This window comes from Polistes dominula, unplaced genomic scaffold (genome assembly GCF_049000335.1).
Source record: "Polistes dominula isolate Pdom_NZ unplaced genomic scaffold, Pdom_raw_medaka contig_12, whole genome shotgun sequence".
NCBI lineage: Eukaryota > Metazoa > Arthropoda > Insecta > Hymenoptera > Vespidae > Polistes > Polistes dominula.
The window spans coordinates 4,917,158-4,937,003 of NW_028301116.1; the positions used below are offsets into that span (position 1 = coordinate 4,917,158).

The 19,846-nt window shown below is 31.8% G+C and overlaps 1 protein-coding gene across 4 annotated transcripts; it reads right to left on the reverse strand.

The window, feature by feature from the left end:
* Positions 1-696: 696 nt before the first annotated feature.
* On the reverse strand, positions 697-19,742 carry LOC107068522 (uncharacterized). Of its 4 annotated transcripts, none has more exons than XR_016178057.1 (10): positions 18,686-19,742; positions 5,110-5,540; positions 4,340-4,817; positions 3,716-4,265; positions 3,332-3,636; positions 2,961-3,187; positions 2,491-2,628; positions 2,119-2,418; positions 1,696-2,025; positions 697-1,314 (listed from the first exon to the last, which is right to left on the reverse strand). XR_016178057.1 is itself a non-coding variant. In XM_089176816.1 (10 exons), exons 1-10 carry the CDS (start codon positions 18,840-18,842, stop codon positions 1,192-1,194), a joined length of 2,808 nt encoding a protein of 935 aa, XP_089032942.1. In that variant the 5' UTR covers positions 18,843-19,742; the 3' UTR covers positions 697-1,191. The 4 variants fall into 4 exon arrangements, 3 of the variants coding, with proteins under 3 accessions (XP_089032942.1, XP_015180501.1, XP_089032941.1); XM_089176816.1 differs by having other exon boundaries at positions 1,867-2,025; positions 3,021-3,187; XM_015325015.2 differs by having other exon boundaries at positions 1,867-2,025.
* Between the last annotated feature and the right edge of the window lie 104 nt (positions 19,743-19,846).

Here is a 19,846-nt window from a genome sequence, read left to right on the forward strand (position 1 = left end):
TTAATGATGAATATAATGTGCAAGTAAAAATCTGTTTGGTGGAGGGATGGGGTAATTCTTATTCCTATCACAGATTAGATTACCCCCGAACAATGTGCAATGTAATAATAATAATAATAGTAATAATTTTATTGATTGGTCAATTAATTTAAAAAAAAAAAAAAAGAAAAAGAAAAAGTGTGGAAAAGAAAAACTAAAATCTAAGTGATCTTTTAACCATTACATACTTAAACCATTCCACGTATCAGTCGATTAGATCAATTCTAATCTTACTATTTTTAAAATTATAATATATATATATGATACATTATTATTATTATTAAAACTTTCATATACTTCGAAGAGATATCCAACGTCTATATATTAGCATCGAAAAGGAACATAATTTTATTTTCTCTTTCTAACACAATGGACGTCAGACATCTCTTTCGTGTTCATGATCAACCCGCCAAGTCAGAAAACAACGTAACTTGCCTCACATCGCATAAAAAAAAATATAGAAAAATAAAAAAAAAATAAACATAAGAAGCCTTCAAAAATTGCACCTTTTCTTTTCTTTTTTTTTCTATTCCTTATTCTCTTTTCCTCTCTTTCTCTCTCTAGTGTTCAAAAGTACAAGATAAGAGAATAAAGAAAGAAAAAAAATAAAGAAAGTAATAAGCATTCCTGAAACGTTGAATCCGAGTTATTGGGTGTTTTATTTAATTTTTTTTTTCTTTCTAATCTCTCATAAATGATGGATAATTATTTAATAATTCTAACGCAGTCTCTCTCTCTATATATAATATTTACATATATATTTTAACTCTTTTTCTCTCTTGTATATTATATATATTCTAAATAGCTGCACATGTCGACAAAATATTCTATATTTGTAAATAAATGTACGCGAGAGAACAATGAAACAAAAAAAAAAAAAAGAACCGACTAAGTTCATCAAGAAAATCTGATTCCTTATGTATATCTAACTTTTTTTTTTGTATACGCGGGAGGAAACTAAAAAATAAATTGTCTCTAATCTTTTTCTTTGTGTGACATTAAAACGTGATTATAGGTGTCAACAGTAAAGTTGACAGGACTTTGTTGTCGTTCTTCTTCTTCTTCTTCTTCGTGTACGTTCCACCGAAGAGATTTTCCCGAGATTATTCGTCTAGTAAACGAATTTCCGACCATTGGACGACCTTGGAACCTTCAGAAACTGGATGCCCGACCCAAATGTAACAATGTGGCACGCTGCAGTGGTTTGTCGATGCTTTTAGAGGCCGACTTAACGCAGCTTTCCGAAATCCTCGAGTCTCGTTGCAGCATGCCACCCTGAAGATGTTACACGATGAAGAACTATTTTCTTGTTCTTTGTTGTATTTTTTTTTTATTTATACTTTATTTTATTTTTTTTATTTTTTTTTTTTTAAGTATTTTTCCCTCACTTTCTATTTCGCTATTCTTTTCGATACTTAATTTAGTATTTTATTATTATTTTTTTTTATTTATATACTTTCATCTCATTTGTTTGTCGTTTGTTTATCTTTTTATATTTTCTCTCGTTGTATATTTCTCGTTTATTTTTTTTTTTTATAAGAGAAATTTAAGAGAACATAACGAATCAAATTCTATTTATATTTGTTTGTTTGATTGTTCTTCTCTAACACCGCCCCACATACCTACCCACCCCTCTGCCCCATTTTCTTTACTTACTTAATTTCTAAGCACCTCCCAGACCCCTCACTTTCGATTCCTTTTCCTTTTCCACGTTAATCAGAAATTGATGTCGATTGTAATTGTTCTTAAGAACTTATCAATCAAATTTGTGTATTGTTTTGTTTATTTGTTTAACGACAAAACTAGATCGAGAGTCTACGTGCGCACCTGTAGCAACATGTTGGCGAAATTGCTGTTAGTGAACTTGAAGTGACGTTTATCGTAAAATTTGAGTAAAGCTGGGCTATACGGGTGTTTGTCTTTTAGGTGAAGATAATGTACTTCCGGTTCTTGAGTAGTATGTCCACATTCTTCGCATACGTAAACCTTAACAAAAAAAAAAAAAAAAAAAAATAGATGAATTTGTTGTTTAATTTTGATTTGAAAAAAAGGAATGAATTTTTGTAGAACACATTTTACCTTGGTACGTCTCTCCTTGTAAGCATACTGATGTTGAACACCATGAACCTTTAGGCAATGACTTTCAAGAGAACATCTTTGAGTGAAACTCTTTTCGCATAAATTACATTTGTACGGTCTCACTCCTGTATGCGTTCTCGTATGCCTTTTCAAATCAAATGTGTCGTTAAATCCTTTACCACAGAATGTACATAGGTAGCGTTTAACATCACTATGGCATTTCATATGTCGATTTAAAAGCCGCTGCAAGTTAAATTGTTTGCTGCAAACGCGACAAGTGAAGCGTATTGGTCCATCCTCCTAAGGAAAAAAAAATAAATGATATGTTTACGTGTTATGAATAATTATGAGTTATGGATTATAAATGTGTACCTTTCCAGATGTTGGTCGTGCTGCTCTGTCTTCTTCACGACTGGTAGTGGCTTGTCTTTGTCCTTCGATAGCTAAAGGATTTTTTATACCATGACCACCATTAACGAATTCTAATTGACAGTCACCTGGTAATCCCAACTGTGGAGTAGAACATTGAATTAATTGATTGAAAGATTAATTATTTAATCGAGACGAAGTGATACAGTAGGAAGCACTCAAGTTGATTGGCATTGCATAGAATCATTTAAACGAAATAAAAAACTATATTGATCATATGTTAACAAATAAGACATACAGAACAAATACTATCCAACAAGAATAATATCTACAACAGCTATAATAAAATATAACATCACATATATAAATATATCATATATTTGGAGACAGATTATGGGAAATATATATATGTATATATTAACAGGATTAAAAACAAAGTATGCGTTTGCCTGGATCAATTTGGTGGTGCTTACCCTTTGCTGTAGTACACCGACCCGTTGAGATAAAGGAGGTTCAGCAACTTGTCCGTTTACTTGAGTGTTCACACCGTTCGATACTCCACCAATTGGTGGACTCGGTGCATGTTCCATTAACGCACATGACGGAGATGTGCTGGTCGAAGCACCATCCAAAGAACAACTTGTTGCACCGGGACTTGGTAAACTTCCACCAACGCTGCTACCAGAATCCAATTCCAAACCTTAAGGAAAAATATGATCATTAAGATTCAATCCTATGGATTAATTTGAACACGCATATAAACAAATATTTGTATGTATTTACACAAGTCTGTATTTGTAACTAACACCTAAACACTTACCACTAAATACATAGTGAAACTCACCGCTACCAACAAAACTGAGACCAGGGCTCAGCAATCCTTGATGCTGTTGCGAATGGTGGGGCGACATATTATTAGTCTGTTGTTGTTGCTGTTGTTGTTGTTGTTGCTGCTGCTGATGTTGCTGCAATTGCACTTGTATTTGCAATTGTTGCAATTGCGGTTCCGATTGATTCTGATGATTTTGATTTAAATGCAATGCCAATTCCGATCGCTCTTTCGCGATTGGTTGATAACCAGTTTCCCCAGTGGCATAGGTCAAACCAACCAGTTTAGTATTGAACTGTTGCTGTGTTCCATTGTAATGCCTGAAACGTACCAAAACCGTAAGTTTTTCTTCGATGCGAGAACACCTTCACTAAGATAGTTGTGCCAAGACTCACTCACCTTGATGCATCGAAGCCTCTCGTTAAGGCTATATTATGCTCAGGAAAAGGGTCTACGCTGGGTTCGACGGGCGTGGTCATTTGACCTGCATCTTGAACTATGCCACTCCCAGCCGAGGCTGGCGAATGTAACGAGTCCTCGAGTAAATCGTTCCCTCCTTCTCCTGATTGTAATTTAGGTAATAGAAATTCAGCCGCGTCGCTTAGGCTTTCCAACAATGCCGTATGATCAGATGGTGAGCTGAAGGTCAACGTAGCTGTTATTTGTAATGGATCAACAACTGCACCTGTCACCATGTCGACCATCATTCCGTTTTCCGTAACGTCATATGTATTATATTGACCGGATAATAAATCATTCGGTTGGATCTTATAAGCAGAAAGATCCTCTTCTTCCTTAAGTGCCAAACCATAGGAGGCACAAACATTTTGCAGTAACGAATACTGTTTGCCTTCCTGCGCATTGTATTGTGCATGCTGCGAGTTAACATCTTGTTGTCCCGTATCGCATTCCATTCCTATTGCTGGGGTCGGCGTGAGGTAGTTATTACCTGAAATATCACAATACATCGTGAGAAATCTGTTATGGAACATAATATACCTGAATAGAAATTTTCTTATGTACCTTGACTGGTGGTATATTGGTTTGCAAAATTGGCCAGGTTGTTACCACCTTTGAGAGACTCGTAAAATGGTGGTAATGAACCCGTAGGTGGTGAACTTGGGGCATAATTACCTCGACCCCCATTACCACCAGGATTCATTCCACCTCCACCAGCACCGCCACCCACAGCACCACCTCCCCCACCGGATGATCCACCTCCGGAATAACTACAGGAATTACCGGAGTTCGACGATGAAGACGAGCCCGAAGAAGACGAATTATTACCGCTTGAACTAGAATTGGAACCGGAAGAGCCATTATTGCCGGAGTTAGAGGTCCTTCCAAGTCCTACCGTTACAATTTGTGGCCCGGAAAGCCTCATAGCCAATAGTGGTCTGGCAATAGAATTACATATGGTTCGTGATGCTTTTGCGGTCTCACGACCTCTCTCATCGTCTTCTTCCTTTCTTTTCGGTACAGCGTAATCTATTGGTTGATCCTGAACAAAAATATATGTTAATAATTAACATTAATATTCTTACATTGTTGTAGGAATGAAATTAATTAAAATAAGATGCTACGCGCATTAAGTTTTTTTAAAATTAATTAATAATGTTAATAAACATAAAATTGTTTTCTTTTTTCTTTGTAAAATGTGATTTTTGATACAAATTTAGTTACTGAATTAGTCTCATAGAATCTTTTGGAATCTTCACAAGTATACTACGAAATATATACGTAAGTATGCGTATATATGTAAAAGAAACCAGTTTTTTTCCGAGTGGACGCACCTGCTCAGGCTCCTGACTTTGAGGAACTTCGATCTTCTCTTCCCTTCTGGAGTTACCTTGACTCTGGTGTGGTACCCTCTGAATCACTGAGACTCTGGTCGGTGGTTCGACACGTGGAACCTTCGGTGGGGTGGGTGGCCTCGGTAATACGAGTTTTTCTGTTTTTGTAATAAATTGAGGTGCATCTCCGGAAGGTGTAGGAATAATCGGTGGTGAACTGTATTCTTTGCGTTCTGCACGTGTTAATACGTGACCTCTACTTCCATAAGGTACATCTCCACCAAGTATACTTGAAATAAAACGTCTCGGTGGTGTATTGGATGGTGTGTTGTTTGTTGATTGACATGGTACTGGTGGTGGCGATGGTACTGGACTACTGCTTCTCAATGATTCCGGTGTAGTAGCACGATCGTCCTCAGTTTTATCGCGATCTATGGATCAGTAAAGAAATCAATTTAACTTTGTTCCTTCTGTCTTTCTTTAATCTTTCTTTAATCTTTCTTTCTATCTCTTTCTTCAAGGTTTTTACGACCGTATCGTACGGAATAACGATGACGGAGTGGAGTACCTCGTAACGTCCACGTCTGCATGGAGTTTACGAGCGACCTTGAAAATCCGCGAATACCGTAAGGTGGTGACTAGAAATGTTTTCTTTTTTTTTTTCGTCTTTATCTTCTTCGTTTTAAATAAACCTGACCTTCTTTTTCTTTCAGTTTTATTATAATAGATTTATAGTTTTGTTTTGTTATATATCTTACATACCGATAGACATTGATGGGCAGAGAATATAATTTCAAGAATGGTGGACAAATATTTTTGGGTACATTCGGATAGAAAATATTATAATTATATCAATTTAAATTATATTATTTTATTTATATATTATAATTATATAAATTAATTTGAATATAAAGGACGAAAATGCTTCCTTTGATTTTCCATTTCTGATGCATAGTCAAAAAATCATTGAAGTCTCAAACAACGTGGGCACGGTTAATATAAAATGGATAGATGACTCGTTCGGATAAAATAAAAATCGTATTTTGTTGACTGTTAAAAAGACACAACAACTTCTTTGGTAGTATTGGATAAGTGTGAGAAGGTTTTCGTATATATATATGACTCGATTCCATGAAAAGACAAGAAAATGACTTTATAAATGTATAAGTAAATATGTTAAAGAGACCACTGAATTAATTGAAAGGAATTTTCTAGCTATGATATATATATAATATATATAGTATAGTATATAGTATTGTAATATTGACTTTGACATCAAACTAGTGTTAGGTAGTTGAATGCAGGACGAGGACACTAAGTCAATATGTTGGCGAGTCGTTGAAGCGGAAACTAGGAAGTAAAGGAGCTACTACGAGGACGCTAAGTTTTTATGATACTTTATTGCTCATACCAATAATTATGGGCAAAAGTAATCGAACGATCTAGAGAAAGACTTTTTCATAGAGATCGGGGACGAAAAGAAATGATTAGAACGAGTTATCGTACGAAGAATGAAACAAAAAAACATTCTCCGACTCTATGAATATTAACCTCTCGTGATTCATTTAAATGATTGATTTTAATGATAATCGAACGAGAAACTTTCGATTCTTTATCTACACACTTGACAATATTTATTTACTCGATATCGAACGTATGGATTTATATTTTTTTTAATTACTTTTATGCTAATCGACTGGTTTCATTTGTGATAAATATTTCATGTTTGATGTAACTGGATTAATATTAATGAATAAAATACAAAATATAATAAATATTTTTAGAAGACAAACATTATTTTAATAATATATTATAAAAGATAGAGCTTTTATTCTCGAAATTTAGTTAGTCATAAATTAGAATACTATTTCTAAACAAAAATATATTGTATTATATTGTATACTATATGCAAAAGTATTATTTATAAGAAACAATGCTTAAGCTAGAAAGTTTCATCAAGTATACCAAAAAAGTTGATTTTCTTAAGAAAGAAAGCAAATAAAAAGTAATGAAGAAATCTAAAAGAATGGATCCTCTTCAAAATGGCGGTTCCATTCGATCAGACGCTACGCTTCAATGAGAAACTCTATTGATCAGTACGAGTTTGGCGTCTAAATCTTCCTTTTTCATTCTTTTTCTTATTCTTTCTCATCCTCATCTTTTTATTCTTTATCTTGCAGGTTCTACCACGATGCTATAAATACCTGTAGAAGCCACGTGATCCACGTACCAATGTCTTTCTCTGTTCATACCTTCTTTCTCTATCTCCCTCTCTTTTTCTCTTTCTTTCTCACTTTTCGTTTCAGTCAGTCAAAAAGAAAGAGAAGAAATAAAGCAACCGAAGAGAAGAATATAAGAGAGTTAGAGAACGTTAAAAGGAAACCGGTACTTGGAGGGCCCCGAACAACCAAAGACGCACGCTCGAGAACAGGATTGCTCTCCAGCAAGACACTAAGGACCGATAAATGGCCGATAGAGAGAAATTAAATCGGTCAGAAAGTCTAATATAATTTTCTTTTACTCCTTTAGCAACAATATTATTTTATTCTTTAAACTAATCAAGAATCAACGTATACGAAAAATTAAGATTAGTTATTATTTCAATGAACAATATCGAAATACCAATTCGTAGCAACATTTTGAATCCCTTACTATCGAGAATAGGATTGATTTACAATAAAATAACAAACACTAATTAAACAAGAAAATATAATTGGTTAGGAACTATAATAGAATTTTTGTAGACTAATTATATTAAAAAAAAGAAGATTATTCAAATAGAAAGAAAAATAATTAAATCGTATGAAAATGATGATCCTAGTCCTTTGAACATTTTATTTTTTACATTTTGTACTTTATTTTTTGCTGTATAAACATAGATCAAATTTAGATGATTAATGATCGGAACTTGAATGTGTTAGATGTTAATGAAAGAAATTCAAAAGTATATTGACCGGCCACTTCATGTCAAACTACTTCTTTGTGGTTGGCTCTCCGTTCGATCGAATGAAACGCCTCAGTTTAGTCGTCGACCTACTTCCAAAGTCGACCACTCCCTCGAGTCCTTTTTCCAAGTTTTTGCTTTCCTTTCGGCTACCCACAGCCATAACCCTTCACTATGTATCCTACAGTCTGTGGGTTTATCACAATTACATGGGTGGTGTGTTCTATCTTATGTGTATGCGTTCATTTAATATGCATAGGAACAATGCACCGATCCTTCAACATATAGATAAAGATCGTTCATCGACACGTCGGTCATCGTAAACCTCATATCGATGATCAGGATTGTTTAATGAATTTATTTTCTTGCGGGTAACATTCCGTGTATTCTAAGAAGTAATACTTTAGAGAATATTCAGTTATGTCGGACGTCATAGGTTAAGATTTTTGTAAAGAACAATACTCATAACGTGCATTGAATATAATCGAGTAGAAATATTTTGATTATTTAGAAAATAATTTTAATCACGTCCACCATAATGACTGACTTATATTAAACAATTATATATAAAGGTTTTTTTATTCAATGTTTTAAAATGTTTATATCGTATACATATCTGAATGATAGAAATATTTTTAAAAGACAAACTAAGCATGGAAAAAGTTCAATTATATTTCATTCTTCAAAATGGCTATCCAAAAACTTATGGATGAATTGAAAAGTTTTGAGCTGAACATAGAAACAATTTTTGTTATATTAATTGTAACAATTAATTTGGTGCTTGTTTCCTTCATTTTTTTAATCAAATTTAGTATTTATTTGTAAAGTAATCATATGTCCATTATTATTGGATATGGTCTCCATTTTACCCTGGTTATCAAAATGGCGGTTATAAATATGGCGGGAGATTATTTACATTCAAACCAAAATTATAATTTAATAATAAAGCATCGAAAATTAATTGCTACACACCTAAGAACTTAAAATGAATAAAATGAAGTATAAATCACGGATGTATTTATTAAGACTAAATAAAAAGATATTTTTTCCTGGTCTATTCGCATTGCAAAGAGAGTTGCACGCAACTAAAGATACGTTGCGTTGTGTTGCGTATCTGCATAGCGTTTGTCTAGCGGTACCGTGCGTGGGTCGAAGCTCGTCGTGTCGTCCTGGTGCAAGGTGACACCGCATACGCAGCCACTTATGTTAGTTGGCTTACGTAATGGCCGCGTACGGGACAACGCCATTTCCTCCCCACCCCTTTTCCATCTCTTTTTCTTTCTTTCTTCCTCTTTCAGGACTCTTTTCTCTTCAATATCGGCATTTCACGTTTCCACATGAATCCTTTCTATCGGCGGAAGATCGTAGCCTACTCTACGTGAACATGTAACCTTGGCATTCGGTGAAAATGTGTCTCATGCGCTTGCGCTCACGTGCTTCGTCGGTAAAGACGAAAGAAAATAATCTAAACTGTTTTTTCTTCTTCTTCTCTCTCTCTTTCTTTGTTTTTTGTTGTTGTTTATATTAGTTCTACACTTCTATTACATAAAAAGTTAGGTTACTCTTTTTTTTTCTTTCCTTTTTCCGTACCTTCGTTTTTATCCTCTTCTTCTTTTATGTGATTTTATTTTATGTTTTGTAGATGTTATTACATGAAAAAATTATGTTCTTTTCCTTTCTTTTTTATTCATCTTTCGCCGTATTTATTTTTATTTGTTTTTCTTTTTATTTTTTTCACATTGGTCGCGTCGCCTCTAATGGCGACGAAACGGCACTCGCATTTGCATACCGTTCGTTCTGCGCAATTTCCGTGCAGTTCACGCGCAATCCACTTAACCACGATATGCACCGAAAGAGGAACGCGCAAAGCTTCATGTGTGTATTCGTTGTGGTCAACTCTACGGAATGTGTCTAACTAGTTTTGCTGCTATTCTATCTTATTTGCAATATTAACAAGTTATTGTACAATCATTTCTTTTAACTTCATTTTGTTTTAATTTTATGTTTCAATATTTTACGAAGATAATAGAAAATAGAAGAAAAAAAGTTTCTTTAAAAATTGATACTCGTAAAATCCTCGATTCCTTTATTTAATTTCATTTTTCTTTTCAATTGTAAAAAATATCACGTAAAAAATAAAAAATTACAAAAAAAAAGAAAGAAATAAACAAGATAATTAGAAAGGAAAACTTAAAAATTCAATCAAATGTAAAATCTTCTCAATTTTTATTTCTTATTTCATTTGATATTTTTTGTGTGTTAAATATTAAAATTAAAATTAAACGAAAAATAAATATATATTAAAAAATTAACAAGATAATTAGAAAGAAAATAGTAAGGTTATTCTTAAACATAATTTACTTTCTTTGATTACTAATTAAATAGTGATCAATCGATCAATGATCCATTCTTTATTTCTTTTACATTACTTTGTTAATCTTAATTTTGAAAAAGTAGATAGTACAAAAATAACAAGATAATTAGAAAAGAAAATAATAAAGATGTTCCTTAAATGAAAGGAAACATCATTTCCTTCCTTTGATTTTCTAGTCAACAATGATCAATCGATCCTAGAACAAGACAAAAAACGGGTTTATACGTAAACTTTTAACATAACTTCCGTTCCTATAAAAGAATAGGTAGTACTCTCTAAGAGAATACTATTTCCCTGTCAGTTTATCACTAGGGAAGCTCGTCCTCGATTCCTATGTACAAATACTTTTACCGACCACCATCAAGAGAGAAATAGATAGACATATAGGTTTCATGTATAGATAAGTAACTATACATATATATATATATATATATATATACTTTTGCGGTACAAATGCGAATACTGACATACAGACAGTGGCAGAAAGACAGAGACAAAGAAAGAAAGACCCCTCTCTTTCTCTTTTTTTTCTCTTTTGACATTCAGATAATCGTACTCAGTGATGTGCACCTGTGACCAGACAAGGGGAAGAGACGAGACTAGGTATACCAGGATATGCAGCCATTGTAACGAATTACAATGCCTCGTGATGCCTCCGTGAGTTCACTGTGCGTGCTTTTCTATGCATACGAGAGTAAGTACGTGTAGCACTTACACATTTACTAGACAAGCTTGTCTCTCTGTGATCCCCTATGTGGGTACCTCTATATATATATGTATACCTATGTATTCCTATCCAACCAGTTACAGGATTGTATATAATAAAGTAGGTCTTAACTACTACTTTTGTTATAGATATATAAATATATCTAATCATATTTGATAAAATATATAAATAGGAATTTATTGTTAAATACGTTGTCGATACTGATTTATTTCAAGTTAGAAAATTTCTAATTTGAATTAAGGTCAACGAATTGATTTACAATTTCCATTAATTTTCAAATTCTACACGTATTATGAACGCAAAAAAAAGTATTATATAAATTACAAATGTATTTTGTTTCAAGTATGAAAAAAAGATTCAATTCTAGTTTTATCATACAATCTTAACAAAAAGAAACATTGTACCAATGTTTATTTTTTAACATAGTATTAAATTAAAAAAATATATATTTAATAAATAAAATGATAAAATAATAAAATATAAAAATGATGTAAAGGGATCTAAAGGTAAGAGTTTGACAAAGATATGTTCGATAAAAAGAGAGACACGATCAATCTCGAGAAAAGTCGAAGAGAAGTCGGCAGCCTCGAGGCAGAAACTCGCTCGAAAGCGCCATCAAACATTGTAAGTAAAATGTGTGTGTAAGTACCAACACATACCTTTATTTACTTACACAGAACACGTACAATTCACACACACACATAGTATACACACTTTCATACAAACACAAGTTATGTACAAACACGTATTACAAATACATATATGAGTTACGTCCAAATACACAATATATATATATATATATATATATATATATATATATACAGATGTATATAAATGTGTTTTCCGAGAGAACGTGTAACGTCGTCGCGACGGAGGCTAATGGCGCAAGAGGGCCGTGACCGAAATTCTTTCGAAGCAAGGGGGCCAAGTGCAGAAAGGCTCGATAAATCTTGCTCTAAACTCGGTACTTGTAAATCAACTTGCTGGTTTGTTCATTCGTTTGTTCGTTCGTTTGTTCGTTCGTTTGTTCGCTAGTCTCTCACCGGTTGGATGCGCGTGCACGATTTCGTGCCGACGTACCGAGAGAGTAGAATAATCGCAGTTACGTTATCCACAACGAAGCGTCATTATTATTAAACTAGTGTTATATCATCGACCGTTTGTCTCAATCTAAAGATTTTACTCGAACGATTTCTCATTTCGTAGTAATTTGTTTCTTTTTTTTTGTTTTTTCATTTTTGTCTTATTTTTTAATCTTAAACTTCTTTCTCTTCTTCTCTTATATTCTGTCGATTAGCGCGTAATTTTAGAGTCGTAACGTTCATGTTTTTGTAGCAAAATTATTTTTATATTAACATTCGATGGCCAATCGTTTGAGATCCGTCTGCAAATTTTATGATCTATTAGGCTGGCAAGAAAGTAATTTAGGTTTTCTAGCGTGAAATAAAACTTAATTGTTTCTAAAGTAACAGTTGTAAACAAAATTATACAGAATTTGTTTCTATAGCAACCTAAAAGTGTCAATTACCAAACCTTAAAAGAACAAAATTCTAACATTAACAAAAGAATAACGAAACAAACATATCTTTATCTATTGGTGCAAGCCGAAATGATTTTCTTGTCAACCCAATACATTGGATTAAAAAAAAAAGAAACAAAAAGAAAAATACATTTAATTAAATCACCGATCACATTGTTAAAACTAGTTTTATTATCTGTTCTTTTTTGTCTTACTTTTTTTACTTGTACATTGCAAAACTAATAGTTCGTATGCAAAGGTTGATTATCCGTTAATTACGGGCATAAGAACATAAGTGTAATACGATTAAAAAATAAAACAAATTTAGATTGTCTATCATACGTTAAGAATGTTCAAGAAAATTTTACAATATATCAAAAAGATTAAGAAAGATTATCTATCTATTCATTCGTAACAAATAATTCAATTTACTAAGAATTCTTTGTGAAATAAAGAATTAACGATTTCACAAATACGATAAGACGATCATCGAACGGGACGTCCCGCATCCGGTTCAAATTTTCTGCGAAAAATATCCTATACAAGTGTATTTTATCTTTTCTTTTTCTAAATAAATAAGTGATTTTATTATTTTCATATCTGTGTAAAAGAAAAATATTTACAATTACCAAAGTAAATGTAATTTGAAATTTATTTTTATTATGCAAAATATAATTATTAAATAATTATCATTAGATTTATATCAATTTATGTACTAATAATAATTTTTCTTTTACTATAAACATGTAAAATAAAATATTATATACGAGTAAGTAAATAGTATAAATCTACAATAAGAAATTACGAAATAATTTTGCAGTTCATTCGTTTTAAATCTAAAGATCGATTTACCGTGAGAATGAATGAATGAATGAATAATTGAAATGTAAAAGGTCGGTGGTTTTATCTGGTACTGAAACTTAGTCGTTACGTTAGTTGAATTTAAATTATAGATGTCCTTACACGCGTCGGTTGAGGTATCTCGTCTCACTAATACTAATTCTCCTCCCCCAATCCTTATTCTTCTTCTAATATGCGTAGAATATATCACAGTATTGTAAAACCTAACCGACATTAGTCTCTCTTTCTATCTTTTTTTTTTCTTATTTTTCCTTTTTTCTTCTTTCTGTGGGCATTAAAAACAGGTTGGGAGCGAGGTTTTACGTTCGTGAATCCAGAAATTACGCAACACGTTCGTGAGACGCCTGCGAAAGTCGAAGGTCCTTAATCTAACGGCTGTACACAATACACACAAATATACATATACAACACATATATACTTATTTATATTCACATACACAAATAAAAACTATCTTTCTGTCAAGGACACCGAACACTACTAACACATGATTCAAACGACCACGGTGAATTTCAAATTTTTATTCTCTTTTCCGATCGATGTACTTCTAACGGTTTCGAATTATTCGAAGATCTAACCAATGGAGAGAATAAAAAACGTTTACACAATTTTATCTATTCCAATTCATTGAATTCGTTTTTATTAATATATAAAACATATAAAATAATTATTCAATGAAATAAGAAAGAAAGATACATACGTAAATATGAATTAATAGCTTTTAAGGTATAAATATTACCGTTAAAATATAAAATCCATTAATTTACCAAATAAACAGTTAAATTATGAAAAAATTATATGAATCAATTAAAATATGAAAGAAAAAAAATTATATACTTTAATTAGATAATATAACAATTCACGAGAGTTGAGTAGTTTAAAGTATGAAATTGAAATTGGATCCGTTGATTAGATCCGATAGAATAATACTACTAACAGAACATTGGTTTTCAAAGTACAGTAAGAAATAAGAACGAATAAATATAAGCATTGTTGTATTGTAGAAAAAAAAAATACTTCAAAGACGGATCAAATTTCAATTTCAATATACGTTAACTACTCGACTCTTATGAATTCATATATTACTTCGTTATTTCATGAAATAACTAATTTAAATATACAATGAAATTCTTTTTATATCCTTTTCTTAAAACGCTTAATAATTTTACATATTAATTATTTATTTCACGAATAACCTGAATTATACATTTCAATATTAACATACACTTGTTTTCTTTTTTCTTTCTAAGTATATATACTTATTGTCAGTAATTGAGTGTTTGAGTGTTAGCTAATTGAAGTACCACTTAATTAGTATCTTTTAACGAGATATAGGAAAGAAGAGACGGTACTAGTGCGTCGTTGATGAAACTGCGTTCGTTGAGTGGAGCGACTCAAACGCCCTTCTTACTCAGGCATTGAAGTCCCTGGACGGTTCACGCAAGACCATCTCTTTCTCTTTCCTTCTTTATATATACTACATATGCTGCTACTTTTTTGTGTGTTTGTGCGTGTCTGTATAATTGTGACACTCTATCCAAACGAGTCATGGGCATCACGTCAGCATGAATACCGCTTGAACAGAACACTTGATTATCCTCTCTCGATAACCCTTACAAATAACCACGGACTTGTACTAACACTTTTCTACCCTTGACAAGTTGAATTTATTTAATTATGTTCGTGGAACGTTTAAAAAAAATAATATAGGTGAATAAAAGCAATTATAACTGGACTTTTTGTTCTTATATTTTAGGTTATGTAATAATAATTATACCGTTCTTGAATTTATGGGAAGTTTCTTTTTATGGAATATTTGATATATTAGAATTATCACATTTTTATTAGATATAATTTGTATATTAATAAAGCGATGGTTCTTTTATATATATATATATAATTTTATAGTATATATTTTTATTTCTAGGTTAATCAATATAAATTTGTATAAAAGAAAATTATTTGAATATTCAAATTTTTAAATAAATAGAATTGATATTAATGATAATATATTATTTATAAATTTACCAAAAATAAATATTTTTAAAATATGAAATGTAATATTTCATACAATTTATATAACAAAAATAATTAATGTATACCTAATAATAAAAAGTATATAAAAACAAATATTTATGGATTAAGATGTAAACGTGTTAAGCATCTTAATTATATCTCAAAGCAATAAAAAGGAAAAAAAATATAAAAAAGGAGAGAAAGAGAGAGAGAGAGAGAAAGAGGAGAATCTTTTACTCTCTCACGATGAATTCATTTAACCGATAACGTTTCTTCCTCATGTTTTTTAATTTACGTAAGCAATTAACGCTTCATCCGCTTATGCGAGCGCATCTTTGCACCTGCAATGCGGTAGTAGTCTCTTTGGTGGGCCATCGACATATTATTTTGTATCTTTTTCTCTTATTTTTTTATTTATTTTTGTTACTTCTTTTATCTTTCTTGCTCTTTTGTATGTTTTTTCTCTCCCTCTTTCTTTTCTACTGACAAAAGAACTCACTGATTCGAAAATGTACAATGGAATGCTTTAAGAAAGGAAGAAGAAGAAGAAGAAGAAGACCAGAACCACATTTCTAAACCAGTTTTAGAACTCACAAATTTGACTCACCCTCCTACTCACTATACCGTTGTAAACCACGATCGTTCGATAGGTAGATAGAACAGGAGTACCTAATACTCTCTCCGTTGGAAGACGTAACGAGAAATGAATAGAAAGATAAAATTCAATGACTTCTTTTTGTATTCTTCTTCTTTTTCGTGCTTTGAGTCGAATGAAAAGAAAAAGAATAAGTAATTTTACTACGAGATACTCTCAAAATTCCTATCCTTTGAAATCTAAATTATTTTTCCCCCTCATTTCATTTCTATCTCAATCTTTTTCTCATCCAACGTTTATTATTTTTCAAAACATTTTAATAAATAAACTTAAGAAAATATTTGTGTATTATTAATTTAATTTTCTTCTCTATGGTTAGAGTTATCCCTAATAGTACAAAATATTGAAAAATATTGAATACATGTGTATTTAATATTAAAAAGAGATTCAATGTTCTTTTAATATTAAATACACGTGTATTCAATATTTTGTGCTACTAGGGATATTTCTAATCATTTTTCTACAAAATACAAAAATAGACAATATAAATCTTTACGAGATATTCATTGTATGATTTGATTTTTCTTTTGTTTTCTTGAAGTTTCTTTTATCACGTCGTTTGCAATCCTATATATTTTTGTACTCTTACGAAAAACTAGAGTTTATATATCTTGTATTTCATATATATACATATTACTTTACCGTTTACTTAATGCATAACTCACAACTATACCGCTATTTGTAGTATATTTACATAAACGAATAGACCGACTGACTCGCATCTGGAATACTCGTCTACTCATAATACCGTTGTCCAACGATGACCGACGCGTAAAAAGATGTTGCCTTCTTTGCTAAGAAACGGTCATGGCTAGTAGTAATAGTTATGCAATATCTTACGGACCGACGACGGATAATGCACGACTTCATAGAATTTCTATCCTTCTACTAGTTCTATTAAGGATTATGCACCTAAGCATGATAGCTTTATCGTCATTAATTCACGCGTATGATTAATGGAATAGAATGCAAAAAAAAAAAAATTAAAAAAAAAAATTACAACGCTAACGTTTCTTAAATCATTTTTCTCTCTTTCCTTTTCAAACTTTTTTTTTCTCTCTATTTAAATATAATAAAAAGAAAAAAACTCCAGAAAGAAAAAAAAAGAAAGAAACAAAGAAACAAGATATGAATAAATGAATAATTAAACAAATTTCTTACGAAGGTGATTTATTTCTGAAAAAAAAATTTACTTTAAAACAGGAAGGGATACAATAATTATATACGATTACTGTTAGAATTAAAATTCGTATTACCGAAACGCAATGGAGGGTTTACATGCGAGAGCAATCGGCGGTCTACACCTGCAAAACGAATATTCGAATAACCGACGAACCTTAATCTTTTCTTCTTATATTTTTATCTACGTATACATTTTTATATTGGGGTTGCGTTCATTAGTAGGAAAAAAAAGAAAAAAAAAGAAAAAAAAAAGGAGAAGGGAACTCGGCGAGAATAAACCACGAATTTTAACGAGGAATCTTTCGTAGGTCCCTGCTTTGTCCCGTTTTACCACAGCTCTTTGGTAACTCTCGAGAAAGAAAGAAAACAATTAAAAAAAAGTAAGTCGTTTCTTTTCTTACGGTCAAGAGAGGATTAAGAGAGAAAAAAAATATTAACTTAAAGAAAGAAAGAGAGAGGGAGAGAGAGAGAGAGAGAGAGAGAGAGAGAAAGAAATGATCATACGTATTGTTATTAAAATGATATCCGATGAAGACGTCAAAGAATAAGGAAAGAACGTTTATATACGATCATCGAAGAGTCAAACTTATTAAGGGCCTCTCGCGTGTCCTAAGCTCGACATTGTTTACATTACTTTAGAATAGGGTATATGTTTACATATTTATCTACTACACACTAAGGAAAAGGCAGGTATCTTTTCTACGAATTCATATACTATGTGGTAGATTTCTGTTATGTACTTTTTCTTTCCTTTCTCACGTCTTCTTTATATGTCAAAACGGGTAACACAATGTTGTTTATTCAGGTAATTGTATTTCACAGCAATGTATCCCTAAAAATTTAGTTTTATCGAAATAATAACTAAATATAACTAAGAACTTTTTAACTAAATAATAGCACTAAAAATAATAATTGAATATAACTAACTAAAAATTAATAACTAAAATATTTTTATAACTAAATAACTAACAATTTTTTTTTGTATCCAGAAACTTTTATATTGTTCATATTCTTTTTTTTTTTTGAACAACACTATAATTGAAGATTTGTTATTGAAAGTGAATAAAAATATTATAATAACATTAATAAATTTATATCTGTTTTTATTTTTTTTTTTTTGATAAAACGACTTGATATATGTATTTTAATTTTAAATAACGAGTTAAATTTAAAGATAACTACAGTTTCGATTGAACAGGATCTACTATTGTGAATGTTTGAATTAGGGAATTAGAGAAAGAAAGAAAGAAAAAAAAGATTATAGTGTAAACCGTTTAAGAGAATGAGATTGTTTACTTACATTGATGTTTATTCACAATTAGACTGAGCGGTTCCGAGGTACCAAGTGGACTTTCCTTACCGCTGCAAGGGGAAGGACTTTTGCCAACATGTTGAGCTTCAAGAAGTCTTAATTGTTGCTGGTGAAGTCGATTTTTGATGAGAAAAATCTTCGGCATCTTTGCGAACAATGATTATGGGTCCGCACGCGTTGGCGGACACTGAACGAGTTAATGGTTTAAGAAGAAAAAATGGAAAAAGAAAAAAAAATTAGTTATTATACACTTTAACACACTTTTAAAAATCACCCCACGATTCCTATTTTGGAATCGCGGCACACCAACTGTGTCGATGACCTTCCAGGACTGTCAAGGTCACCGAATTTTTCTTCACCACAAGGTCCGAGCGTAAAGATTGAACGAATTTATGCATCCAACGATATGCTCATATTTTTTTTACTACTTTTAAATTTTCGTCGACATAATAAATATCGAAAGAAAAAATGAAAAAAAAAGAAACTAAATATAATTAAACTATATAAACGATACCCTATAACGGTACGATTGAGACACTCTCGCAATGTTACGTTGCTGGTACAAAAGTATTTAATTTATAGAGGGAAGAAAAAAAAAGTATCTTCAATGTGGAAGTAATTGTAAAGTCCTGACAAACATCGTCCCGATGAAGATTTAATAATTGAGCGGAATCCGGTAAAGGATTCTATTAAAAAAACTGATGATCCCAAAGCACTACATGCTAACGATAAATAACACCACGATGAAACATTCTTCTCAAATAAATTCTTTCTTCTATGTCCAAGAAGAATGTTTGCTGTACACACTGATTTTTCTCTTCTTCTTTTTTTTTTTTTGCTATATCTCTTCTCTCTCTCTCTCTCTATATATATATATATATGTGTATATATATATATATATATATATATAAATATATATCTATGTACTGTAGATTTACAGTTATTCTGCTAAGACCGACGTTCTACTCAGTAGACCCGATTGATCGATCTCTTATGAGCGACTGAAGCTACGTTGGGATCTCGAACAGGCCCCGACCGTGAGTTATCCCCACCACAGTTACTACCTAGGCTCCTGGCGGACCCTATAGCTTCGAGTGTTTTTTTACCCCCACTCCGACACCCAGCAAATCCTGCCAACCCCTTCTCTGC

Excerpts from the sequence above, each read along its gene's own strand:
- LOC107068522 (XM_015325015.2), bottom strand. The coding sequence starts at position 18,842 with ATGCCGAAGATTTTTCTCATCAAAAATCGACTTCACCAGCAACAATTA. Across the intron at positions 3,637-3,715 it reads AGAGGCTTCGATGCATCAAG|GCATTACAATGGAACACAGC; the intron begins GTGAGTGAGTCT and ends GGTACGTTTCAG. Across the intron at positions 2,629-2,960 it reads TCGGTGTACTACAGCAAAGG|TTGGGATTACCAGGTGACTG; the intron begins GTAAGCACCACC and ends TCTACTCCACAG.